Below are 27561 nucleotides of genomic sequence, written 5' to 3' on the forward strand. Positions count from 1 at the left end.
ATGTGCAACTTAAAGGCTTGGGTATGTGAAAGGGGTATAAGGAATGGACATGAAATTATTTTGCACTCAAGATGAGTTAACTAATTTAACTAGCTAAGTATGTATGCCTAATCAATTAATTATGAGAGTACATTCTAAAGCCTAAATATTGAGGCAAATCACCTTATTTATTTACTTAAGTGTGCTAAGCTATTAAATTAAAACTCTAGCGAAACATGATAACTATAAGAATATTAGCTACGAAAATAATAACTGCCTAATATTGATTTTTCTAAAACACATAAAATTTAAATCACCTAAGCAGATCATAAATAAATACCATCAAATTGCACCCTAAAAAGTAAAGTTTCACTATATTTTATGCTTGTATAATTTAATAATGTAAAAATAAATAAATAAATATATATATATATATATATATATATATATATAAACAGAGAATTTAAGAAGCTATTTGAACTTCTTTTGAGTGTCATCTTCAAAAAGTAACTCCGGATACCTGCGTGAGACTTAATAAAAATGTTAGTAAGAAAATAAATAACTCTTGGATGAATTAAAGAAATAATGAATAAACTTAAAATAAAAAAACCCGTCTTTGTACATGGAAGGCCTTGGAAATCGACGGAAATTTCTTCATCGGCCATATCAGAAAATATCTAAAATGCAGTACCTGTAATATCAGGTAAACACCAAAGTGTAACATCTGGAATATCAGTAAAATATCAAAGTATAGCGTCTAAATATCAAGATGAAACTGTTCTCGAACAACTCTAAAGTAGCAGACTTCTTTGCCAAAAAATAATAAAAAAAAATAACAACAATGGCTAGGCCAAACAACTAACAACAATAAGGAGCAACAAATCTACTCAAAATGCAACCATCATAGGCTAAGTACAGAGGCTATTTTTCTCAGATTCAGCAGCTAACAGCAATAATGAGCAGTATCTATTCTGTTCGAACAAGCTAGTGGAAGTTTCAACCAAGGAATCATATGTGAAATACTCCCAAAAGAGATTTAAGTAGACAAGATTTCAGCATCATTTTACAGCAAACATAACAGCCCAGTGGCAGCTCGAGAGTGCAATGTTTCAGGCTCCAAGAACAGTAATAACTTAAAGAGTGCATTAGAATCAGGATAGAAGACCAACGAAGCAACAACTCAAAGAACAACCTTAGCACAAGATCATCTCAAACAACAGCCATAGAGAACTCTTAAGTACAACAACATATTGTCCATAACAAGTGGCTCACATAATCAATAGACATAACAACAACTAAATGAAAACAGCCCATAGTAGGAGCTCAGAAGGACTGTACTAGCACCATCAAAATACAATAGCTCAAGTGTAGTTTCAGTTTCAGTTTTTATAAATGCAGCAACCGAACACTTCAAATGCAACACATTTCATCTTAAAGCAGCCAGTACTTAGCAGCGGACAGACCAAAAATGCAGCAGCCATTTTTTCCATATGTCATCAAGAATGTGGCATTTTCACCCTAAATAACACAGCAATCAGTTGGCTAAAATGCAGGTAGTAAATCAGACCTAAAATGAGGCAAAAAATGGCCTAAAACGCAGTAGAAAATGGCCAAAAAATGCAGGCAGTAAATCCGTCCCAAAACGGGGTGAAAATGGCCCAAAACATAGTAGAAAATGGCCAAAAAAACGCAGCAACGTTGGCCTCCAATTGCAGCAGCGAAATCAGTCCCAAAAATGAGGTGAAAATGGCCTAAAACACAGTAGAAAATGACAAAAAATGCAGGCAGTAAATCAGTCCCAAAACGGGGTGAAAATGGCCCAAAACATAGTAGAAAATGGCCAAGAAACGCGGCAGCGTTGGCCTCCAATTGCAGCAGCGAAATCAGTCCCAAAAATGAGGTGAAAATGGCCTAAAACACAGTAGAAAATGACCAAAAACACAGGCAGTAAATCAGTCCCAAAACGAGGGAGAATGGCCCAAAACATCAATGCTAACAAAGTATTAATCAAACGATGTCGAAGCAACGTAGAACGAGCAGCTAAGTGGATCATCTACTCATGTTTGGCGGAAAGTCTATAGCGAAAATTATAGCACCTTGAAATTTAAAAACATTAGTCGATTTTTCTCAAAATACACCAGCGAGCTTTGGCAAAGTACATCAGTCATTAGGCTTAAAATGGTCACCAACAGGGCATCCCAATAACAAATAGCAACAACACGGAAGTGGAAAACTTATCCCAAAATGGGCAGCAACACAGGGCGAACAACGATAACAAACAGCCTATGAGGCGAAGTAATAACGATCAACAAACCACAGCCGGCAAGGCTCAAATAAATACATTAACGAAGGCAAGGCAAACAATGATATGTTTAAAGAAAGGAAAGAAACAGCCTGTGGGTGTCAAATAGCCAAGCCTAGCCAGAAACAACAGCGACCAACGTATTGAGGCTCAGAAATATTATTTGCGGCTTTTACCAGGGAAATGGAGGTGTCGCCACGGCTGCGGACTGGTTGAAGTAAAGGTGGCGATGGGAGGAGAACGAAAAGGAAAATGGGGGGAAGGGCGGCGTGGCTGCTCGTTGGCTGCTCCGGTATGAAGGAGAAAGAGAAAAAGGAAAGAGGAGGAGGGTAACGTTGTGGTTGGCCATTTCGTGGTGGTTGGAGTTCACCGGATCTCCGGCGTGGAGGGGAGTGGCGGCGGCTGTGGAAAAAAAAATGAGAGGAGGGAAAATGTTTAGGGCTTCTTTTTTATGTCAAAACTCTAGCACCTCTATTCAAATTCTTTGAAATACTACCACTCAGTAATCAATAAGACACCAAACTTCAGTAAACCATCCATCCGTAAAACAGCAACTACAACATTACCCTAAAAAGGAACTTCATGTGGATGTAAAAATTCTAGCACCTCTATTCAAATTTCTTTGCAATACTAGCTACACTCAACAATCAATAAGAAATCAAACCTCCAGTAAAAATTCAATCTTTCTCATTCTTTTTTTTTTTTCAGTAAAGATTCAAACTTTCTATTTTTTTTTTTTCACCAAGATTGAAACTTTACATATATTTTAACTCCGAGTGATATTTGTGAAGCGAAAAGAAGAAAAAAAAATACATAAGATACACACAAAAACAAAACAAAACAAAAAAAATCGTTAGAGAGGAGAGGAAGATAGCAGCAACGTGGTGTGCGGGCTGGTGGTTTCGTGGTGGGTTTTCTGTTCGCCGGAGCTCGGAGCTCCGGCGTGGAGGGGCTGGCGGCGGCGGCTGTTGTGTGAAGTAGAGGAAATAAAAATGTTTAGGTTTTTATGGAGAGGGAGGAGTGAGAGGGAAATGAAGTGGGGCAGTGGGGTGAAGAGGGGTGTGACGGAGTTCGCCGGAGCTCGTAGAGAGCGGCGGCGGCTGGAAAGAGAGGTGTGAGGAGAGGGAAATGTTTAGGGTTTTGTTTTTTTTAGAAGAGAGAGGGGAGAGAAAAAATCTGTGTTGTGCTTGTGTGTGTATGTGTAAGTGTTGTGTAGATGTATAGAATGAAGACAAAGGATGAAAAAAATAAAATTTAACCCCACCCTTTCTTATAATATCAATGAACACCCTCTTTTGTCCAAAAAATAAAAGAATGCACCCCTTTGTCCCCTCAATGCTTATTTTAATCCCTTTTTAAAAAAAAAGTGATGAAACCTTGACTTGATCGGATTTTACTCCGCGTTTAAAAATTAATTACTCCGATTTTCTCTGCACTGTCAGACTGTACTAAAATATAGTTAATTAATACATGTATAAATAATAACGCAAGTATAAAATATAAACATTAATGTCTATGATATGAAAATGTATTGCTATAAAATTAAGAAACAATTATTAATTGCACAAAAAATTGTAGTATCACGCTGTACATGTGCAAAATAATGATTCTTAAAAAAATGACAATAAATTGAGAAAATTCCTAAAATAAGGATAATCATCAATAAATTGTTGAAAAAATGTAAAAATGTGTAAAAAATGTATTTCGTGCTTTTTAACGAATCAGGGCCCCCCCAAACGATAATTTTAAGCACGTCGAGCCAAAATTAGGTGTCAACAGTCGTTATATCTAAAAGTCTCATCCCCATCACTAATGGTTTTAGAAGACTCATCCCCCTCGCTAGATATATTGTGTTCCTGATTATATTGTAACAAATGTAATATCAATTAGACAAATAAGGAAAACTAAAGATTGGTGCCAATATTTTAAAGGACTGATTGTAAATCGATCCGACCAACTATTAGTCGGTCTATTATATATTTAGAAAATCAGACTGATTTATAGATTGGTCAGATTAATTTATTATCAATCGCCTGATTGGTAAACAAAATATTTTAGCCTTTTGGATGATTTTATAAAACAGATCGATGGTTGATTGAGTAGAACAATTAATAATCGGTCATGTAAATTGTGACAGATTTTTACTTGGTCGGACCGATTTATTATCTGTCACTTAATTTATAAAATCTGTGATTCCTTTCTTACTCATATGAGAAATTTAAGTTGAAAAAAGTTAAAAAATGAAGATGCACCTGATTCTCCTTGAGCTCGCGGCCAACATTTTTAGGATCTACTTGCACCATGAATTCTTCAAAGAACAAGTAAAAGTTATGATCAAGAAACAACACCCACAAATAAAAAGCAATTACTATTGTAACTCCATATAAACTTTAATTGCATATCTATTACTATAATGTTTTTCTTTAGAAAATAAGATTGATGCTAGAGTTAAGGAAGAGTAGAAAACTTACAATTTAGAAACTCAAGAAGAATACTCAAAGACAAAGTTCTAAAGACGAGTAAATTGGAGAAGCAATCCTTCTTTAGCAAGAAGGGAGGAGAAAGATAGAATTGCCTTCAATAGACATAGCAAATCTTTTTATTTGTGCCGTTGCAATGCGAGGGATAGCAGATTTGAATTGGAGGAAATATTAGATTTTTATGTTTAGTTTATTTACAAATAGGTCTCATAGCTTGTATAATATTATAGCTCAATCATTCATTAAGTCATTTTTCTTATTTATTTTAAAATGGATAAATAAGAGAAGACCATTTAATGCAGACTCACTCTTCCACAAAAGAAAGAAGTTATTATTGTACTTTTCCCCAAATACATCTCTTCAAACTTCAAAGTTAACGTAGGAATACACTTTTTTTTTAATAGTAAATATGTATATACATATATATGGTCTTAAGAAAAAGTGAGGTCTAAAGAAAGTGGGGCCCCAAGGCATTTCCTTACTAGCCTTACCTATCAGCCGGTCCTAATTTTTAATAATTATGGTGTTCTTGCAAAAAGAATTGTATTAAAAAAATAACATATTTACGTATATTATATATATATTTTATCAGTATCAGAGCTTATTCATATGTTTAATGACTCTGATACAACCAGGTGGCCTGAATAAACAAATAAAAGAATCAACAAAATGAAAGACAAATTAGCTAATCAAGACACTAAAGCAAACATATCTTTGTAAAATTTAAACATCTTTTAAAAAAAAATAGTAAAATAATATTATTTTAATTATTTATACAAAGACAAAAAAAAAAAGACTAAGAAAGAAAAATAAAATACATCAGGACTAATTATTGTGTCTTCCTAATTATAAAACTAATAGAAGAAGAAAAGAAGGATTAAGTAACGTTAAGTCGCTTTAAGTGTATTGAGTATGTTTAAGTACCCATTAAGTAGTAAAAGAAAGGATGAATTAAGCAGGTTAATAGGTTTAAGTAGCATTATTTAGTAGAAGAAAAGATGGATAAGTATTTTTAAGTAAAACTTAAGTAGGGTTAAGTAGCATAAATTAGAAGAAGAAAAGTGAGATTAAGTAATCTTAAGTAGGGTCAAGTAACCTGAAGTAGCAAATAAAAGAAGGATTAAGCATGGTTAAGTAGCATAAAGTAGCACATAGTAGAAGAAGAAAAGAATGAAAAAGTAGCGTTAAGTAGGTTAGGGAGCATAAAGTTGACGAAGAAAATAAGGATTAAGCAGTGTTAAGTAGCATTAAATATCATAAAGTAGCACATAGCAGAAGAATAAAAGTAGGATTAAGTAGTGCTAAGTAAGGTTAAATACAGGGTCGATAATAGAGTGAAATTTCTAAAGCTTGGGCTTTAGGCCCCAACTTTTGGGTGCCCTATTTTGTACAAATATAGTTACATAACTTTTGTAAAAAAAAAAAATAGTACTACTACATTGTTTCATTGAAAGGGAAAGACAAACTTTTCAGACCTTTGATTTGACAAAATGAAGGCCTAAAATTAGCTTTTCCAACCTATATATAGTGGAAAAGATGTGACAGGGTAATTATTATTTCTCTTTTACCTTTTTCAATCAAGGAAGACTTTTTACTCCCTTTCTGGATTTTTAGAAGTACTCTTCTTTCTTCTCCTTCTAATGCAACGTAAATATTACAAGCTTCACCTTTACTCACTTTCTTTGTACCTCCAAAATATTTTCTTCTTGCAAATATTGTAGGTTCTGGAAACAAATATTCTCTTCGTTCCAAAAATACTGTCTTACTTTCCTTATTAGTTTGTCCAAAAAAGACTGACACATTTTTATATTTAGAAACAATTTAACTTTATGAGATGATTTACAGTCACTCAAATATTTAAGGCTTGTTTTGGACCACACATTTCAAAAGTCTTCCTTTATTTCTTAAACTCCTTGTCAAGTCAAACTAAGATAATCTTTTTTGAACGGAGGAAGTAAGAGAGAAGTATGGCAAAAAAATTATTGATATGTTTTCTGAGATATCAAGCATTGTTGGAAGTAGATGAAGCAATAACTATTTATTTTCTGATCAAGTTATTGAATTAGGTTCTATTATTTAAATTCTTTAGTATTATATTTAATCTAAAGTTTATTTCTCTTGATATTTTTGCTACCTAGCATAAATTGTTCTTTTATTGCTTATTGAGATTTAAATATGTCAACTAGAAATGTGAATCCAGTTATTCAAAACTTAAATAAAAGAATTATTAGAAGAATCGATTGTAAGACGATTATTCATAACTTTGCATTTCAAAAAGTTAGAAAAATAGATTTTAAGTTATATATATATATATAAATCTCAAAAAACAATATTAAAGCCTCTCATTGAAGTTCCGCTTCAGGCCACGAATAGTATTGTTCCGCCCCTGGTTAAGTAGCATTAAGTAGGTTTAAGTAGCATTAAGTAGTATGTAAAATATGGATTAAGTAGGGTTAAGTAGCCTTATTAAGTATTTTTAGGAACCTTAACTGGGGTTAAGTAGCATAAAGTAGCACATGGTAGAAGAAGAAAATAAGAATTACGTAGCGTTTAGTAGCCTTAAGTTGGGTTAACTAGCATTAAGTAAATTTAAGTAGCATATAAATAGTAGAAGAAAAGATGGATTAACTAGGATTAAGTAGCATTGTTAAATTTTTAAGTAGGGTTAAGTAGCATAAAGCAGCACATAGCAGAAGAAGAAAAGTGAGATTTAGTATTTTTAAATAGCCTTAAATAGGGTTAAGTAGTATAAAGTAGCACATTAGGAGAACAAAAGTGGAATTAAGTAGTGTTAAGCGGTCTTAAGTAGGGTTAAGTAACATAAAGTAGTATACAATAGAAGAAGAAAAGATGTATTAAGTAGCATCAAGTAGAAAAAAAATGGGATTAAATATTTTTAAGTAGGGTTAAGTAGCATAAAGTAACACATAGTAGGAGAACAAAAGTGAGATTAAGCAGTGTTAAGTAGCTTTAAGTAGCACACAGCAGGAGAACAAAAGTGGGATTAGGTAGCATTTAGTAGCTTTAAGTAAGATTAAGTAGCATAAAATAACATATAATAGAAGAAGAAAAGATGTATTAAGTATCGTTAAGTAGCATTAAATAGGGTTAGGTAGCACTAAGTAGGTTTATGTAGCATTGAGTAGTAGAATAAAAAATGAATTAAATAGCTTAATTAAGTATTTTTAATAGACTTAAATAGGGAAGTAGCATAAAGTAGAACATAATAGAAGAAGAAAAGTCAAATTAAGTAATTTTAAACAGGGTTAAGTAGCATAAAGTAGCACATAGTAGGAGAACAAAAGTGGGATTAAGTAGCGTTAAGTAGGGTTAAGCAACATAAAGTAATATATAGTAGAAGAAAAAAAGATGAATTAAGTAGGGTTAAGTAACGTTTAGTAGGTCTAAATAGCATTAAGTAGTAAAAGAAAATATGGATTAAGTAGCCTTTTTAAGTAAGATTAAGTAGCATTAAGTAGATTTACGTGGCATAAAGTAGAACATAATAGAAGAAGAAAAGTGGGATTAAGTATTTTTAAGTAGCATAAAGTAGAAAATAGTGAAGAACAAAAGCGAGATTCAGTAGCATTAAGTATCCCTGAGTAGGGTTAAGTAGCATAAAGTATCATATAGTAGAAAAAAAAAAAGATGGATTAAGTAGAATTAAGTAGCATTAAGTAGGGTTGAGTAACATTAACAAGGTTTAAGTAGCATTAAGTAGTAGAAAAAAAAAGATGAATGAAGCAGTGTTATTAAATAGGGTTAAGTAGCATTAAGTAAGTTTAAGTATCAGTAAGTAGTAGATAAAAGATGGATTAAGTGGGGTTAAATAACCTTATTAAATATTTTAAGTAGGTTTAAGTATGATTAATAACATAAAGTAGCACATAACAGAGGAAAAAAAGTGGGATTATGTAGCGGTAAGTAGCCTTGAGTATGGTAAGTAGGATGAAGTAGTAAATAGTTGAAGAAGAAAATAATGATTAAGTAGCGGTGAGCAGTTAAGTAGCATCAAATAGGTTTAAGTAGCATAAACTAGAATAAAGTAGAGGAAGAAACGTAGGATTAAGTATTTTTAAGTAGGGTTATGTAGCATAAAATAGCAAATAGTAGAAGAACAAAAGTGGATTAAATAGCGTTAACTAGCATAAAGTAACATATAATAGAAGAAGAAAGGATGGATTAAATAGACTTATTAACTAGGGTTAAGTAGGTTTAAGTAGCATTAAATAGTAGTTGAAGAAAATATTAATTAAGTAGCCTTATTAAATATTTTTCTTATGTAGGGACTTGGACAGTTGGACTTTTTCTCGACAACAATACAACAATAGCACAGCAGTGTAGCGGTAATTAAAAACTTTAAAAAAAAAATCAAGAAAGTACTAATGTGTTCAGTTTAATAAATAAAAATAAAAAATGAAAAGGAAAGCACACCGGTTCTATAGAACACGTACGATTGCAGATTGGGTTCGCTGACTCAGCTCTCTGTGTCACCCACACACACTGTCCCTCGTGTACTGAATAGCGGCTAGGGTTTCACAACAAATTCCCTACGTTTTCATCAATTATTATTACAACAATGGGTATACGGATGAACTAGCGTTTGTCGAGGGTTTTATTGTAGGTGTTCAAAATGGCGGATATGAACCCATTCGATTTGCTGGGTGATGATGACAACGATGATCCATCTAACCTCATTGCTCTTCACCTCCAAAAAGTTGATCCAGCGGCTAAGAAGCAGCCGGCTAAGCTCCCCACCAAGCCTCCTCCACCGACTCAAGCTGGTGAGTTTAATGGAAATATATTTAACTATTACTATATTTGTTAACAGATGGATTATTCTTTTATCCTATTTCTTGTAACTTCAAAAGAAAGAGAAGAATCCCATTCCTGCTGTCGTTGATGCCTTTTTGGCCTTGACGTTTCACTTTCACCTGTTAATGTATACACTTCTTGCATTACATTTAAGATGTCTGATGCTAACCAGTTTTCTATTTATTCTTTTCTATAGTTCTCATACTTGTGGGTCCACTTGAGTAATGATCTGGATGAGTTACTTTTTGTTTTCTGTCTCTCAGTCTGCCTATAGGCTTCTGTTTATAGTCATTGCCCTTATGGTTCTTTTCCTCTTTTCGTTTGCAAGTATTCAAATTTGTACTTATTGCTTTTCTATTTCAATTGTGTAGTCAGGGAGGCAAAAACAGAGTTTGGACGTGGAGGAGGTAGAGGCGGTGGACGTGGCTATAGCCGTGGTCGTGGTGGAGGCGGGTTTAATAGGGAAGCATCCAACAATGAGAATTTTTCTCGCGACAGAGAATTTTCTGGTGGTGTAGCTGCACGTGAATACGTGGAAGGAGGAAGACCGTCTGAAAGGCGTGGTGGTTATGGTGGACCCCGTACTTTCCGTGGTGGTCGTCAAAGTGGTTTTAGTAATGGAGAATTGCCTGAGGGAGACCGGCCTCGTAGGACATTTGAACGCCATAGTGGTACTGGCCGCGGGTAGATACATCTTTCTTTTCTGTGTTACCCTTGCCTTTTTTACCGTATTTATAAAGCTGTCGCACTTAATTTTCACTTTATGAGCAGAGGTGAGATAAAGCGTGAAGGAGCTGGCCGAGGAAATTGGGGAACTGAAGCAGATGAAGTTACTCAGTGAGTTTTACCTTCTTACATAGCCTTAACTAACTAGTTTGAACATCATGGCATGTTCTATCAGTCTTAACTACCTAGTTTGAACATCATGCCACGTTCTATCTGTTGATTTGCTGTGTTGTCTATTTCAGGATGACTGATGAAGTAGCTAATGAAGTCGAGAAAAATCTGAATGTGGAGAAACCCTCCGCAGAGGAAGAAGCAGGAGGCGACAAGAAGGAGAATCCAGCTGCTGAAGCTGAGGACAAGGAGCCTGAAAATAAGGTGAAGTCTTCTGTATCATACACAATACGATATTGATTGGACTTTGTTGATCCTTGCATTGCCGCCTTGTCATTTAAGACATCCTCTGCTCTAGAAACAGATGCTTAAGAGAGCCTGAGCAATCAGAATTTAACACCTTCGTTTTGAAGGGTCTGTGAATGTAGCAAGTTTATAAAATCCCTTTTGCTTTTATAATCTGATAATTTCTCATCAATTGGAGTAAATATTTAATGCTCGTTCAAACTTGTCAGCTTTCTTAACAGAAGAACTTTGTGTAATCAGACCTTTTCTGTTCAGCACATTTGGTAAGGTCACGCTTAAGGCCATTAAAGGACATGTTTTTAAATATGCTATGAATAATATTGCTAAAGGGGCGCTTGAGCTATTAAGTTATGACTTAAATGTGCGTGACAGGCTGAACTCGCTTTCTTTTCTGGCGCTTCTTTGCAAGCACCAAGAATTCAAGGCATGGCTGTCAATTACCATGGACTCTGTCAAAGAGGAGTGCACTAAACTATAAATGTAGCTTGCAAAGCAATACGCTAATTGTTAAAGAAACATTATGGTTGAATACAGTAGTTGTTAGGATGAGTAAGAACAATTTACTAAGACACTTAGCTAATACATTTGAGTTAGAAACTTACAACTGCATTAGAAGAAGTTTAAGCAGGGCTCTTTAATAGGAGTAAATGAGCTTTAAAATGGTTTTTGTAAGTGGTAGGCATGTTGCTCAATTGGAGTATGCTAAAGCAATTGGGTGGTATGCTATGACAATTGACATGCACTGGACCAATATTGCCTATGCAGTTACTTTTTAATTAAAAAAAGGTTTTTGAACGTGATTGACATGGTTTTTGCTTCATATATTATTTCACTTAATTTCAATCATTGTAATTCTTTTATCTATGTAATTGTCCTTTGTGTTTTTATTTATTTAAAATACGATTCTTGTTTAAACAACAACAACAACATACTCAGTGTGATCCCATAGGTGGGGTTTGGGGAGGGTAGGGTGTACGCACACCTTACCTCTGCCTTTGTGGGGCAGAGAGGCTGTTTCTGAAAGACCTTCGGCTCAAAGAAAGGAAGAGAGAAGGAAAGAAGAGAAAAGAAAGTGAAAGGAACAGAAAAGCACTTCGAAGCAAATACAAAAAGTATAGCAGTAAAATAGCAAGATACAATGCAAATGTTCAACAGATGGTAATGCACATCTAACAGTAAGAAACTACGTGAGTACTAAATAATTTTGCTAATAACAAGAGGCAAAACAAATGCAGCAATAAATAGTAAAACACATTGAAGCATAGGAGACTACGCGATGAGTGAATTCCACTACCTACTAACCTTCTACCCTAATCCTCAACTTCCATACCTTCCTATCTAAGATCATGTCTTCAGTCAGCTGAAGTTGTGCCATGCCTTGTCTAATCACCTCCCCCAATTCTTCTTTAGCCCGCCGCTGCCTCTCCCATCTCCTACTACTGCTAACCTTTCGCACCTCCTCACTGCTGCATCCTCACCCCTCCTCTTCACATGACCGAACGATCTCAACCTTGCTTCCCTCATCTTGTCCGCCACTGATGCCACTCCCACCTTGTTCCGTATAACTTCATTCCTAAACATCTGAGCAGATGCTCCTCTCTGCTACCTTCACCTTTTGAACGTGAACGTAATAATTATTTATTCTGCAGTACAAAATATTTTAAATGTTTTTCCATTTGCATATGCCTGTACAGAAGCATGCGTTTTAATTGCTCTTTGTGCTTAAATTAATAGACTCAGGCGCTATTTTACGTAGTTCAGGCAGAAGTTTCATCAGTAGTAGAAGCTTTCCAAGTGTAGTGCTAGTTGTGGTAGAACTAGTACCTAAGACATGGTGGAGTTGCAGGTGATAGAACTAGTACTTAAGACATTGTTGTTGGTTGCTACTGGTTCACTGAAAGAGTTGGTGCTTCACAGCAGATGATTTATCGTTAGAGAATGCAGGTAAATTTGTACATTACTTTCATGTTAATGTAATTCATGTTGAATGAATAGGAGATGACCCTTGAAGAGTACGAGAAGTTGCTTGAAGAAAAACGGAAGGCTTTGCAGGCACTTAAAACTGAGGAAAGGAAGGTCGACACTAAAGTGTTTGAATCCATGCAACAGCTTTCAAAGAAATCCAGTGATGATGAAATCTTCATTAAATTGGTGAAATTCTTGAGACATTCTGTCCTCTACTCATGTTTGATGCCTAGTTATCTTAAAAGCATCTCTTGATATACTTCTATGCCATGATTTTTAGGGCTCCAAGGATAAGCGAAGAGAGTCTGCTGAGAAGGAAGAGAAGGCAAAGAAGGTACTTCTTCGGCATATGCGTTCCTGATACTTATTTACCCAGTACATGCTTTTCTTATACTGCTGAATAGTGCTTTACCAAGCTTTATGAACAATGCGTCCAGTCTGTTACAATTGTTATATGAACAACTCAACCAATCAGTTATAATTGTTATTGATGTTATGCACAAAAACAGTTATTTGTACTCTTTTTGGATGCTGTTGAATGTGTGTCAATAAAAATGGTATCATGTGTCAGCATTGTTGTAGAGGGGATATTTAAGTTGTATTTCCTCTACAAGTCAGGCCTTTGTTTCTTTCAAAATTTCTGTTTATCCTTCTAGATTTGCTAACATATAGCTCTTATAGTGCCATGCTACAATTTTTATAGAAAGAAGTCCTTTATCCACTCTTATACATGTGCATGACAGGCTGGAGTTGATTGAGATGAGGCGTCAACCAGCAAAAATGAGAGAAATTTGTAATCTAATGTTCTTTTATCTTTCTTTGGCTTTAGGCAGTCAGCATTAATGAGTTTTTGAAGCCTGCTGAGGGTGAGAGGTATTATGCACCTGGTGGTCGAGGCCGAGGTCGTGGCCGTGGTTCTAGAGGAGGTTACAGTGGAGCCAACACGGCGAGCAATGTGGAAGCTGCCCCTCCCATTGAAGATCCGGGTCACTTCCCTACATTGGGTGGCAAGTGATGATTTGTTAGTGCTTTCCTCCCATGTCCAGCAGGCAAATTGACTAAAATAATCGAGTGAAAATGTCAGTTTCTGACGGTTATGCCTTCAATGTAAATTTCTTGCCTCCATGTGTCCCCCTCTGTAGTGTTTTTCTTTTTTCCTGACGTGTCACTCGTTTGATATACTGGGTTATATGAAGCACATTAACTTACGCATGAGCTGTTTCTTCGAAAGTTTTTTTTCTAGTAATGTTTTCTCTTTTTAAGTCCAACTCTTTGCCTTAAATAAAAACATACCACATGTGGTCATATGCTAAATTTTTAAAAAAGGAGCTTTATATAGTTGCATTAACTTCCAGTTACAGCTTCCCCATTCCCACCCTCCGCTATCCATGGGAGTGGGGGTGTTGGGATGGTAGTAAACCGGTAATTAGTCAATCTGACTTCTTGTGCGTTGACTAAGATAGCAGGGTAATTGTGTCCTGATTAGGGACGAATACTTGTACGATTGTTGTTAAGTCAAAATTATAATAGCGATGACTAGCGAGTAACCGTTGGGGGACTTATGAGTGCAGACCTATGGTGGGGTTAAACAGTTTTTTGGTGAGTCTATTTGACTTTGTCTTATTTTGTTCCATCCTCTCAATGTATCTCAAGTCTTGTTAAAAAGGATTTCGTCACTTGTCTTTCTTCATCTAATGAAGGTTGGTCCTGCTATTTTCCGTCACAATGGCTATTGTTCTTATCCTTCATGGATCTTCTCTGCACATCTTTCATCATTATGTATTTTTTTGGGCTCAACGAGACAAAGAGCATGAACATCTCTCGTCATGCGTAAGAAGTCAAATTAACAAATTACCAGTTTACCACTATACTAATGCCCCCACTCCCGCGGATAGCGGAAGGTGGGAGTGGGGAAGTTGTAACTGGAAGTTAACGCAACCGCATAAAGCTCCTTTTTGGAATTGGAATATTTTAGAGAAGAGGAAATAATCAGCGTTTTATATAATTTAGAACAAATAGTTAGTTAAACATGAAATGGCTAAACAACATATACGTTTAAGAAATTACAATATAAATTTCTTTAAGAATAAACTAAATTAAGGAGAAAAAAATACGTCATTTCTTAACATGCTTTTTTTTTTTTAAGGACATGAAAGATTAAAATAAGAAAAATAAATAATTTCATTAACTTTTCAATTTTTTTTGTACGATTTAATTTGAAGGAACATCTACAAAAGCATTTCGTCATATCAGGACTTTTATTTATTTAATTTTAAATGCTATCTTTATTAATAAGTTAACTTCATTGATGTCATCATACAACAATTTGTAGCATCAAATATTTTTTTATATTACTTGAATACCGTAAATATTTTATTTTTTTTCAAAAAAAGGGTTAGCTAATATAAGTTTAACTGAGAAAAAAATAATTAAGTAATCCAACATAAGATAAAACTCAATTTGGATCATTGACGACTTTGACCCCCGAAAATTCAGTGTAATAAAAAGGAGAAGAATATTGGTGCACGCATTTGTTTGTAAAAATGAAGTCTAAATATACTTATGAAAAATATTATTTTCTAACTTACAAAACTTTTATATAATTTAATATTTTAGAAACATTGAGAAATTTGTCGAACTGCCTTTACAACTGATATATTGTTACAAAAATAAAACAAAATGTAAGAGTAACAAAAAAAAGTTGTAAATGTAAATTTTAATGTAGCTAAGCCCGGGCCAAATGATACTAGTATATATATATATATATATAAGAGACAATCCAAAGAGTTTTGTAGTACTTAGTTACATTATAACCATTTAGTTAGCTTGTCAACTAAAAAGGATTTGCTACTTCAAATATTTGCCCTTATATTTGTTATTTATTAGGTACTTCATATACCAAAGTATGTTTTCAATAAATCAAGATATTTTCAAACCCTTTTTGGTAATACATGGCCCTTAGACTAACTTTTTGAAGGTGAGGTATATACCATGATTTTTTTCTTTGTCTTATTTTTGCCCCTACATTATTTCTTTTATACTTGGGTTGCCACAGCCAATATGGTACATATAATTTGAGCCCTTTAAAAATACTTGAAAAGTTATGCATGGTGATGATGTCATCTAATAGAAATAGCTATGCACAAAGATTATCTAAAATGGTACTAATAATAATTTTGGAGACCTCATTTGGTATTGGTAGAGCGTCGACCTTATTTTCTTAGTAATTCTAAAATTGCCATTAAATTTCTCTTGATCTAAATTTTATTAAAAAAAATTATTTTGAATATATAAAGGTTTAATGATGTAACACAATTATCCAATAGAAAATAAATTTGAAAATAAAAAATAAATCGATATAAAACAAATTTCAAAATCGATCCTTAAAGAAAATAAAAAATGAGAAGAAAGAAAATTATTAGATATATACGTCGTTGCACTGAGACATGATTTAATTATTTAAATTTAGCAAATGCTAATGTATTTGAGGCTATATCATAGTTATAATATTATTATAACGCAAATTTAGAAAATATATTAGATAAAGAAAAAAGAAAAGAAATATCATTTCCTCACATGCATTTCTTGAAAGGAAAAGAAAATTTTTAATTAAGAAAAATTATTATGTTTTCTTATATCTTTTAAATATTTTGAATAGTCAAGTATTGAAATTTATAGTACTTTTTCAAAGACTTAAAAATTCTATGCTCGAATTTACTGTCAAAATTAAACTGTGGTACATAAATTGAAACATAGTGATTACTTTATTACCTTGATTTTGAGCCGGGGCTCAGACCGGGCTTCCGACACTAGTAAGTAAAAGAGTTACTTAAAAGAGATTAGAGGGTTAAGAATGGTGGTGGGTGATGGGCTCAGCGGAAGCATCTAAGTGAAGACAAAGAGCATGAACATCTCTCATCAAGCGTAAGAAGTCATATTAACTTATTACTAGTTTACCACTATCCCAACACCCCTACTCCCATGGATAGCGGAGGGTGGGAGTGGGGAAGCTGCAACTGGATGTTAACGCAACTACATAAAGCTCCTATTCAAAAAATAAAAATAAAATTGGTACATGACCACATGCGGAATCTTTCATTTAAGTAAAAGAATTTGACTTAAAAAGAGATCAGAAGATTAAGGATGGGCTCAACAGAAGCATGTAAGTGAAGACAAAAGAGCATGAACATTCCCATTTCTCGTCACGCGTAAGAAGTCAAATTAATTGATTACCAGTTTACCACTATCCTAATACCCCACTCCCATCAGCCCATGGATAGCGGACGGGTGAGAATGGGGAAGCTGTAACCGGAAGTTAACCCGACTATGAGCCCGTTTGGATTGGCATATAAGTTGGCTTATAAGCTGTTTTCAGTTTTTTTGAGTGTTTGGCTGGCCAGCTTAAAGTCATTTTATGCTTAAAATAAGCTCAAAAAAATAATTGGACACATTTGACTTAGTTTATCTAAAGCAGCTTATAAGCTGAAAACAGCTTATAAGCCAAAAAAAATAAGTTGGACTATCCCAACTTATTTTTTTCAGCTTATAAGCTGCAAACAGCTTTAAGCTGTAAGCCAATCCAAACGGGCTCTATATAGAGTCCGGAACCAAAATGCCCCAAAAAAATCACTTTGAACCAAAATAACCCAATAAAAAAAAAGTTATCAAAGTATCTTTAGCGCAGTAAAATACTGCGCTATAGCACTTCACGGAGACGGAGTCGTTAAGTGCTATAGCGCAGTATTTTACTGCGTTATAGAAAAGAGTATCAAAAAAAATAAAAAAATTCTACAACGCAGTAAAATACTGCGTTATAGAAACAGTACAAAAAAAAAATAAAGTTGGCCAACTTTATATTTTGCAACACTTCGTGTTTTTTTATCATACTTTGACCAATAATTAGTCGTGTGTCAAGACTCCGAAACGTCAATATTTTATATAGAACCTGATATTTTTTTCTGCGTACAATAATGTAGGCCCAATACATCAAGGATACATAGACGTTCGGATCGTCATTTTAGGGGTTGAAAAGGTGTCCAAAGTAAGTTTTGTTTGAAAAAACTTATTGTTTTTTTTCATACTTTGACCAACGATTAGTCGTGTGTCAAGACTCCGAAACGATAATATTTTATATAGAACATGATATTTTTTTCTGCGTACAATAATGTAGGCCCAATACATCAAGGATACGTAGACGTTCGGATCGTCATTTTAGGGGTTGAAAAGGTGCCCGAAGTAAGTTTTGTTTGAAAAAACTTAGTGTTTTTTCCATACTTTGACTAACGATTAGTCGTGTGTCAAGACTCTGAAACGTCAATATTTTATATAGAACATGATATTTTTTTCTGCGTACAATAATGTAGGCCCAATACATCAAAGATACGTAGACGTTCAGATCGTCATTTTAGGGGTTGAAAAGGTGCCCGAAGTAAGTTTTATTTGAAAAAATTAGGGTGTTTCATTTTTAAGATTTTGATTTAAGCGTGTTATTTTTTAATCAAGACATAACTTTATTTTGAATATAAATATAATTCTAAAAAATATAGGGAGAAAAACTAGTTGTAAAGTGGTCAAACTTTAGATGGTCATAACTTTGCGCTCAGACGTTCATTTTACGCGTTTTTTTTTAACTTGCGTATTTTTTCGAGATCTACGCGGAAAAACTGTCGTAAGGCGGTTTGGCCGAGCCGATTTTAAAAAAAATACCTTTTATCCTATTCAATTTCAATTTTCCCCCAAATTGGCCTGAAATTTTCAGTTTTATTTACTTATAAGATGATGATACGCAATAGATTTCAACGTAAAAATCCCGGGGTAATGTAGCTGTGAATGTCAATTTCACTTTTGCGGTTTCAATTTTTGAAAATAAAACTGACTAATTTTCTTGACATATAAAGTTGACTAAAATAACCTTACAGTCAAATACTAAGTTTTTTCAAACAAAACTTACTTCGGGCACCTTTTCAACCCCTAAAATGACGATCCAAATGTATACGTATCCTTGATGTATTGAGCCTACATTATTGTACGCAGAAAAAAATATCAGGTTCTTTATAAAATATTGACGTTTCGGAGTCTTCAAACAAAAATGGACGTCTATGTATATAGAACACTTAAACCTAAAATTTACAAACAAAACTTACTTCGAGCATCTTTTCAACCCCTAAAATGACTATCCGAACGTTTACGTATCCTTGATGTATTGAGCCTACATTATTGTACGCAGAAAAAAATATCAGGTTCTATATAAAATATTGACGTTTCAGAGTCTTGACACACGACTAATCATTAATCAAAGTATGGAAAATAACACTAAGTGTTGCAAAAAATAAAGTTGGCCAATTTTTTTTTTTTTGGTACTGTTTCTATAACGCAGTATTTTACTGCGTTATAGAATTTTTTTGGTACTCTTTTCTGTAACGCAGTATTTTACGGCCATAATTTTTTTTTCCTATAACGCAGTAAAATACTGCGCTATAGCACTTAACGGCTCCGTCTCCGTGAAGTGCTGCAGCGCAGTATTTTACTGCGCTAAAGGTACTTTGGTAATTTTTTTTTTTGTTGGGGTATTTTGGTTCAAAGTGATTTTTTTTGGATCATTTTGGTTTCGGACTCAACTATATAAAGCTCCTTTTCTTTTTCTTTTTTTAAATTCAGCAAATGACCACATGTGGTATCTTTTTATCTAAGTAAAAGAGTTGACTTAAAAAAAGATCAGACGGTAAAGGATGGTAGCAGGTGAGAGATCTGGATGGTGGTAGGTGAGTGCAGGTGTGAATAAATAGCAGAATCAATCAAAGGCCAATCTAGATGAGATAATTGAGTTTGGATCTTGATGGAAATGGGAAGCCAAATGGCTGTACCTTTGAAAGAAACCTTCTTCATATCACATGGTTCACCAATGCTTTCGATAGATGATTCTTTACCCGCTAGACATTTCTTGCAATGCTTCAGAGAGAAAGACTTCACACAGAAGCCCAATTCCATTTTGGTTATCTCTGGTCATTGGGAGACTTCAGAGCCTACTGTGAATTGCATCACTGGCCTCAATGATACTATTCATGACTTCTATAACTTTCCCCAACAGATGTACCAGTTAAAATACCAAGCACCAGGAGCACCAAAATTAGCCAAAAGGGTAAAGGAACTGCTCAAGTCATCTGGATTCAAGCAAGTGCACCAAGATGATAAACGAGGCCTGGACCACGGTGCATGGGTGCCTCTTATGCTCATGTATCCAGAGGCTGACATCCCAGTCTGCCAGCTTTCTGTCCAGACAAAGAAGGATGGAACCCATCATTTTAATATTGGTAAAGCATTGGCCCCTCTCAAGGAAGAGGGTGTCCTCATAGTTGGTTCTGGATCTGCAACTCACAACTTGAGGGCTTTAAGTGACGCGTCTGGTGTCGCTTCTTGGGCTATGGACTTTGACAATTGGCTTAAGGAATCACTTGTTAATGGAAGGTATGAAGATGTAAACAACTATATGACAAAAGCACCTTGTGCCAAACTTGCACACCCATACCCTGACCACCTGTATCCCTTACATGTTGCAATGGGTGCAGCTGGTGAAAATGCCAAAGCTGAACTTATTCATCATAGTTGGAGCAGACATGCTCTTTCTTACGCCTCCTACAAGTTTGAGTCCCAGCCCAAGTAGCCTTTGCTGACTGAAGAATGTTAATGTGCATACTTTATCTGTCCAAAAGCATTTAGATGTATCAAATAACCCGAGCCGTATTTAATGGCTTTGAATGTATATCTCTATCGTTCTATGAGCAAATATTTAATGGCTTTGAATGTATCTCTGTCGCTCTATGAGCAAATGGTGATGATTTGACCTTGATCCATTAATAAGGAAAACTAATTACTTCTGCGTGGTAATTTCTTCTTCATATGCATAACTAGAACTGTTCAAATTGAAGTTCAAAATTCCAAAACGTGTCTTCTCCGGTAAAGCAATCCAAATCAAGTAGGCATGTCCCATATATCTTTACGCATAGATTGCCATATTCTCTCGAGTACGGGAAAATTAGTTTAGACGCTCGCACACTGTCCACAGTAGAGAAGAGCTAAGGCACCATGCTAATGTTGGGCAAAGAAGATTACAGGGACCATGATAATGTCGGCCATAATAATAATAATAACAATAAGAATAATAATAAGGGACGACGCCAATCAAATAGGCGTCTGTGCTAAGCACATTTTTTATGAAATGCTGACCCTCCGAGACACGATAAAAAAGAGTTGGTCACAGAGACGTTTGAGAGCATTTGCATGTTCACCAGTATAGCTTTCTGCTGAACTATGAGATTTATTTAAAGATGTTAAGCAGAAGCACGCCTAAATATCAAAGTTCAACAAATAATGCTAAGATCATTATGTTCCAATTTGTACACTTCAAGAAAAAGATACTTTTATCAAGAAATAAAAGGATATATCTAGCTGTAAGGATTTGCAGAACAAGGCCACAAGGGTAAACATTGTTGTTGATTAGTGAGAATACAGCAGACATGTCATGGATGAGCCAGCAAGCAAATAGCGGACGTTCGCTTGTAATCAAGACGAGCAGCAACCACTATTCTGACTGACAGGCTGGCCGCGAATATTTACGGTTGGAGGCTGGGCAGAATTTGTGGCCGGTTGACTTGCCATACTGCAATCAGGAAGCCAAAGAGAAGGAAATAAAAGATTATTTGGGGGACCTGTTATAGTATGAAGTGTAGTGGATTCAACCGTATTACATGGGATGACGCCAAAACCAAGCTAATTGCTATATCTTCCATTTAGAATTTTTCTTTTTGGTGTGTGTAGATGATATAATGGTTGCATTTCCATGACCATGTTTAAATCCATTTTATGGCATCAAATTGGATCCTAACTGGAAGATGACTACATTTGCTATCTAAAATCTCTCTCAATTTTCTGTACCAAACAATTGTCAGAAAAGGAAGTGATAAAAGTCAATAAGTATCTGTCTCCCAGAAAACAGAAGTAATTGAATTCAATCAACAATCAGGCCACAACCTGGATAGGCTATAAAAGACACCATTAATAGCACAATTTAAATATGAGGAACGCATTTACCTATTCTTGATAGCAGCAGTCATAGCCATGAAAGACTGTTCTACATTACTAGCATCTTTCGCACTGGTCTCCAAGAATGGAATACCAATTTCATCAGCAAAGGCCTAAAAATAAATTTAGTATAAGATTGTTTCCATTTAAAGACAAAGGATCATTAAATATCTGCAAGATGATTCACCTTAGCCGTTTCATATGACACAACTCTATTAGCAACGAGGTCAGATTTGTTCCCAACAAGAATTTTGTTAACATTTGGGGTAGCATAACGATCAATTTCACTCAGCCACTGCTTCACATTATTGAAGCTCTCCTGATCCGTCACATCATAAACAACCTAGAAAGAATGTCAATAGGTACAGAAAGCAGTTGACATTAAACTCTACAGGCAACTAATTACTATTTATATTTTCTTAAGAAAAAATAAGGTCACTACTCACTATTATGCCATGGGCTCCTCGATAGTAGCTGCTAGTGATAGTCCTAAAACGCTCTTGTCCAGCAGTATCCCACTAAACAGTGGCAAAAATAGAAAACCCCAATATCTTGATTTCATTAAAAGTTCAGCGCAACGAAATCTGTAACATGAAAGGCCTGAAGCAGAAGTACAGGTAAGTCTTACAATCTGAAGCTTAATGGTCTTCCCATCTTGCTCTACTGTCCTGATTTTCTACACAAAAGTAATAGGACATTTAGTAAAATCGTGATAACATAAAGGTAAAAATGCTCTGGCTGAAAACATCAAAGAATTTCAACCATGTGTAAATCGAGTAGCGCATAAACTATTAAAGTATCTTACAAAATCGACTCCTATTGTGCTTATGTAGCTCTCCTGATATGTGTCATCCTGATGGTAAAAAGAGACAAAACAGTCAGCTAACATTTGCAGAAGAAAACTTGAAACGACATTAAACTATATTCTGATAAACTTTTCAGCAGGGTGAGAATCACTGAGTTCACGATTAAGAATCTCTAACAATGAAAGCTACACAACCAGCAATAAGTTCATCATAATCATCCAGATGTTCACAGGGCGAACATGAAACTTCATACAATGACCATGCCTCTAAATTATGTACATGCATGTTTGTTGTACATTGAAGTTTCGCTTCTTTCTTATTCTCTATTGGAAGGAGCAACTATCATGGGAGGAGTAATTTTCTACGAGATGGTGATTTTTAATTTCAGCTTTATTGTAAAGCAAGAGAGCAACTCCACCAGGGCACTCAAGTAGACTCTAGCAGTTGGAAAGTCCAGGATTTTCCTCAGTCTTCACTTATGACAACAGACAATGACGAGGGGCCAATGACGAAACAATTCTATGACATTACTAGAAGAATGACCCGTCTTTAATCAATGATAATCCATGTATGCCACACCCCAAAAAGAAAAAGAGAAAAGGAGATGGATATTTCAGAACAATTTTTTAATGACAACCTCATGCCAGATGGTCATTCCAGATCCGTTATCGCAAAGCAACAAATAAAATGATTTAGACCACCCTGCGTCCATGGCAAGGGAAACTGCTGTCCGTGTGGCAAACAACACAGTAGATGGGCCAATCACAGGAAAGAAACTGGCAGAAAAGGAACTGTCATGTGGCATTTTTATGGTGATAAGACGGTATGTCCGGAAAGGATAAAAAGTAACAACTCCCTTCCTTCCCTTTTTAAGAAGTTAAAAAGAACCACAGTGAGGATCGTGAACTTTAAAACTTTAAAATAAATATTTTAATGCAGAGAATAACAGTATCAAATTTGGTTTCAGGTCAGTTTGACAGTAAGCTCTATGTATTTACATTAAATAAGCAGGCGTTTACCTCATTGATTATATCCTGCATCTCTCACATACATGATTCAAAATCACTATATTCCACTATATTTGACATCTTTAAGTGGCATTTTCATTGTAGACATAGATTGTCAAACACTATAGGTATTCACCAGATGTACTTTCAATAGAATTTACATGGAGATTACCCATCAAAAATAAAAAAAGAATTGAGATGGATATTATTATAGCAAATAAAAGACAAAATTCTTAAACCAAGACAGTATACTTAAATTAGCTTCATATGGTACTTATTACAACAACATACCCAGTGTAATCCCACAAGTGGGGTCAGATGGTACTTATTATGTCCCATAATTGTCCTTCACTTCCCTAAGAGTCAAAGAGGTCATCTTTGACCAAAGTTTATAGATATAATGTCATCATTTTGAAAGGGTAAAATTGCAACTTATAATGCTTTGTGCAGCTTCTAATACAAGTGGATAATCTAAGTCCAATTTAAGACCAAAGATGGGACCAAATGACCTCAAACAATGAGATACGACTAGAATTATGGTACATGAGTACAAAGTTGGATTGGATTTGTAATTTCAAGAAGGCTATCAGCAATTGCTGCAGATTGGAGCATTGCATGCTTGAACTGAATTGAAACCGGTTTGCTGTTCCATTCAATCATATCATTTTCATTCCTTTTCCCTTTTACAATACATACAACAGAAAGCAAACGCCACTCACAATAAATTTGCAATTAAGTTTCTGATAAGTTAATTTCTTATTCATACTGGTCATTACTTTTGCTGTCTAGGCTTCCGAATATGGAAATTTGGTGAAGGACCTAGGGTATTGTGGAATAGGGGGATTTTGAAGGTGGAATAGGTTCTTCGAGGTTCAAAAAGATAGGACAATGAAAGTTAGAATAAAAGCACACTGCAGAACCACCCAAAAAGATCTGCACTACTGGATTAAAAACAGATGAATGAGAACTTTCCTCAAATTCAACAATAAAAATGATTTTTTTTCATAAGTTAATAAAAGAAAATGGAACCAAAAAATGAAGACATGGAGAATCCAGCGGCCGGTTTGTATGGCCGTGATGCTCCTTAAATCCTCCATTTATTTAGTCAATCACGACTTCAGTAGGTACGTCACACAAAGAAAGGTAACACAAGCACTAAAGAAGAAAGTCGGTATAGACAATTCCAAGATTGGAAAACTTACAGCAAATCTCAAAAGGAGACATGACTTCCCAACACCAGAATCACCAATAAGCAAAAGCTTGAACAGGTAGTCACTGCACGGGAAGCACAACAAATATAATTATAATATAGATCCAATAGCTTGCAGATGTTAAAAGTTACTTATTTAAGCACTGCCCTAGATGGCAAAGCTAAATGCAATTACTTTTTTGAAATGAAAGCACCAAACATTAATAGACATACCAATTAAGAAAATGCAATTACTTTTTTGAAATGGAAGAAATAATTATTATGTCAACGCAATTGCAGAGAAGTTTGTTGTCTGGCTATATATGCGTAATTTGGCAACATCTACTGGCCATTTAGGGATTAAATTTGATCCTCCTACTAGATTTGGCTATAACTGTATGAAACTGCGGAAGTTCTACATTTACATATTACTCACTAGATATTCAAATTTACTTTGCTTTTGAGTAAATTTTATTGCACAACATTAGCAGCAGACCAAGACAAACTAGTCTTTACATTATAAAGATCCCCATACACTGTTACATGATGTGGTGTTGTAGTATGGTTATATTGTTCCTTAAAATAGAATCTGAGAAGGAGATTGTCTAAGGATTGTACCCTACTTGATAGGTTAAAGAGACAGACATGATAGGATGATTGTCCTAACATATGCTATCATTTATAATCTGTTTGGATACTCTTCTCTAGGTTCACTTGATATGATTTAATGCTACATCAGGAGACACATAAATCTAGTTATCTAGAACAACCCTACACTAAAAGAAGACCAACAAATATCAACCTGATTTCCACTTGAACCCCGTTAAGGGAATTATTCAGAGGTTACTAGTTGGACCTTGTGCAAGCATGTGAATAAAAATATTACACCAAGATGTATTCTAGAATGACTCTTCAAAATTCTTTCCTGAAATAACTACTACAGTAGTTATTTTTTGGGAATAGAAATAGGTCAAAAAAAAAATGATAAAAGGGGGAATACTATATCTTAGGCTAGTAAGACAATGCACAAATTATCATTACCAGTTTAGCAAGGAAATTCAATCCTGAGGTATTCTTAATCTTCTCAAACGACGTTGGATTGCTGATTTCAGTGACTTAGGGTTTATAGGTGAAATTGACTATTGCGATACACATAAGGATGTTTTCGAATACAAATATTGAAATGAAAAAAGAGTTAGAAAAGGAAATTGAATAACAGAAACTAATCAGAAAAGGAATATGGAGAAGGGAACTTACTATTCTGTATTCATTGCGATCGAAATTCGCCGGAATATGAGTCGATTTACCGGCGAGAATCTGATTCTTCAGATGCAAAATTGTTGAAAAACGCTGAGGGCCGAGAGACAAAGAGCTCCTGCAATCAACACACGTAAAGGGACAAAATGACGATAGATGTCCTTATGTTTTGGGTAGATCTAAAATAATCCCTTAAATATAATCTTAACCAATTGTGGTCCTTTAAACTTGTCAGATACAACACTTTTTGTCTTCGTTAACTATTTAACAACTTTTTAATATTTAGGGGTCGTTTGGTAGGAGGAGTTGGATGGACTGGATTATTAATCCAGTGGAATTGAAATTAATCCTATGTTTGGTTGGTGGGATAACTTTTTTGATATCGCATTCAATCCCATGTAGATGGGATAAAAGGTGGAATTAGTAATCCCACATAAAGGGTGGGATTAATAATCACATCTTATCCCACCCAATCCCATCTACATGGGATAACTTATCCTTCTACCAAACGACCCTTTAAGGACTTGTTAAAAATAATAATTTAACACGTACTCACATTGAAGGTGCAACTTTGCAATATATATATATATATATATATATATATATATTTTTAATCAATTTAGATTTAATTTTTGCTATTTTTATGTAATTTTTTTTTGGGTAACCAATGTAAATTACCATTAACAAACAAAACCATTACACCTAAATAGCACCTAATACTCCAACCACCTTCCAAGAAGGGTGTTAAGAGAGTTAAGCCTCCAACAGACCTCTAATTACATAATAATCACTGTATCAACCTATTACTCCTCTGAGCCTTCCTGGACTGTTTTACTATCTCTAGCCTATCCATAAACTCTTTTTTAATTTGTATTATTATTGTATCTATATTTACATTTATTCCTTTAAACAGTCTCCAATTCCTAGCCTTCCAAACATGGTGTATAACTGCTCCCCAAAGTGCTGCAGCTACCTCCTTCTGAAATTGTTTCCAATGCTTCCCTTTAATTCTCTCCAAGACCTGTTTTGCACTGCCTGTTGGGATATGAAAACCAGCCCATTGTGTTATTTCACATCTCATCCTCTTGATCCACTCACAATTATCAAATAAGTGACTCTGTGTTTCCTCAGTCAGCTTATCACATAAACAACAGGTAGCAACCTCCACTGGAATGTGAAGTCTAATGAGCCTCTCTTTAGTCAGCAATCTGTTCTTTACTGCAAGCCATAGGATAAATCTATGCTTCGGTTGAGCAATTCTACTCCAAATGAGTTCTGCAGTTCTAAGTCTTCTTTGTGTACCCAATAAAGCATTGTAGCTCTTAGTGATTGAATATTGTCCTCTTTGTCACAGCAAGTATGTATCCTGAGAATACCATCCCTGCATGTCCACTCTGAGAGCATTCACCTTCTTCTAATACCAGCTTGAATCCACAGGAGGTATATGAGTCCAGATGTTTAGAATTTGCTTCATGTACACTCCATGAACCCATTTAACCCATAATACATCCTTTTTCACTGCTATGTGCCATAACAACTT

The 27561-nt window shown here is 34.9% G+C and overlaps 3 protein-coding genes across 3 annotated transcripts; 2 read left to right on the forward strand and 1 right to left on the reverse strand.

Annotated features, from left to right (window-relative positions):
* Positions 1–9203: 9203 nt before the first annotated feature.
* On the forward strand, positions 9204–13896 carry LOC132645803 (RGG repeats nuclear RNA binding protein A-like). The gene is made up of 7 exons (XM_060363010.1): positions 9204–9545; positions 9948–10260; positions 10348–10413; positions 10545–10677; positions 12715–12870; positions 12965–13018; positions 13514–13896. The coding sequence occupies exons 1-7, from the start codon at positions 9395–9397 to the stop codon at positions 13697–13699; spliced, it is 1059 nt and encodes a 352-aa protein (XP_060218993.1). The 5' UTR covers positions 9204–9394; the 3' UTR covers positions 13700–13896.
* Positions 13897–19376: 5480 nt separating this feature from the next.
* Positions 19377–20488, forward strand: LOC132645804 (4,5-DOPA dioxygenase extradiol-like). Its single transcript, XM_060363011.1, has one exon. The coding sequence runs from the start codon at positions 19520–19522 to the stop codon at positions 20342–20344; it is 825 nt and encodes a 274-aa protein (XP_060218994.1). The 5' UTR covers positions 19377–19519; the 3' UTR covers positions 20345–20488.
* A 546-nt stretch (positions 20489–21034) lies between these two features.
* On the reverse strand, positions 21035–26197 carry LOC132645805 (ras-related protein RABD2a-like). The gene is made up of 8 exons (XM_060363012.1): positions 26022–26197; positions 24778–24850; positions 22568–22615; positions 22391–22438; positions 22209–22280; positions 21950–22105; positions 21772–21875; positions 21035–21340 (listed from the first exon to the last, which is right to left on the reverse strand). The coding sequence occupies exons 1-8, from the start codon at positions 26033–26035 to the stop codon at positions 21244–21246; spliced, it is 612 nt and encodes a 203-aa protein (XP_060218995.1). The 5' UTR covers positions 26036–26197; the 3' UTR covers positions 21035–21243.
* Positions 26198–27561: the final 1364 nt, after the last annotated feature.

This window comes from Lycium barbarum, chromosome 6, assembly GCF_019175385.1.
Source record: "Lycium barbarum isolate Lr01 chromosome 6, ASM1917538v2, whole genome shotgun sequence".
NCBI lineage: Eukaryota > Viridiplantae > Streptophyta > Magnoliopsida > Solanales > Solanaceae > Lycium > Lycium barbarum.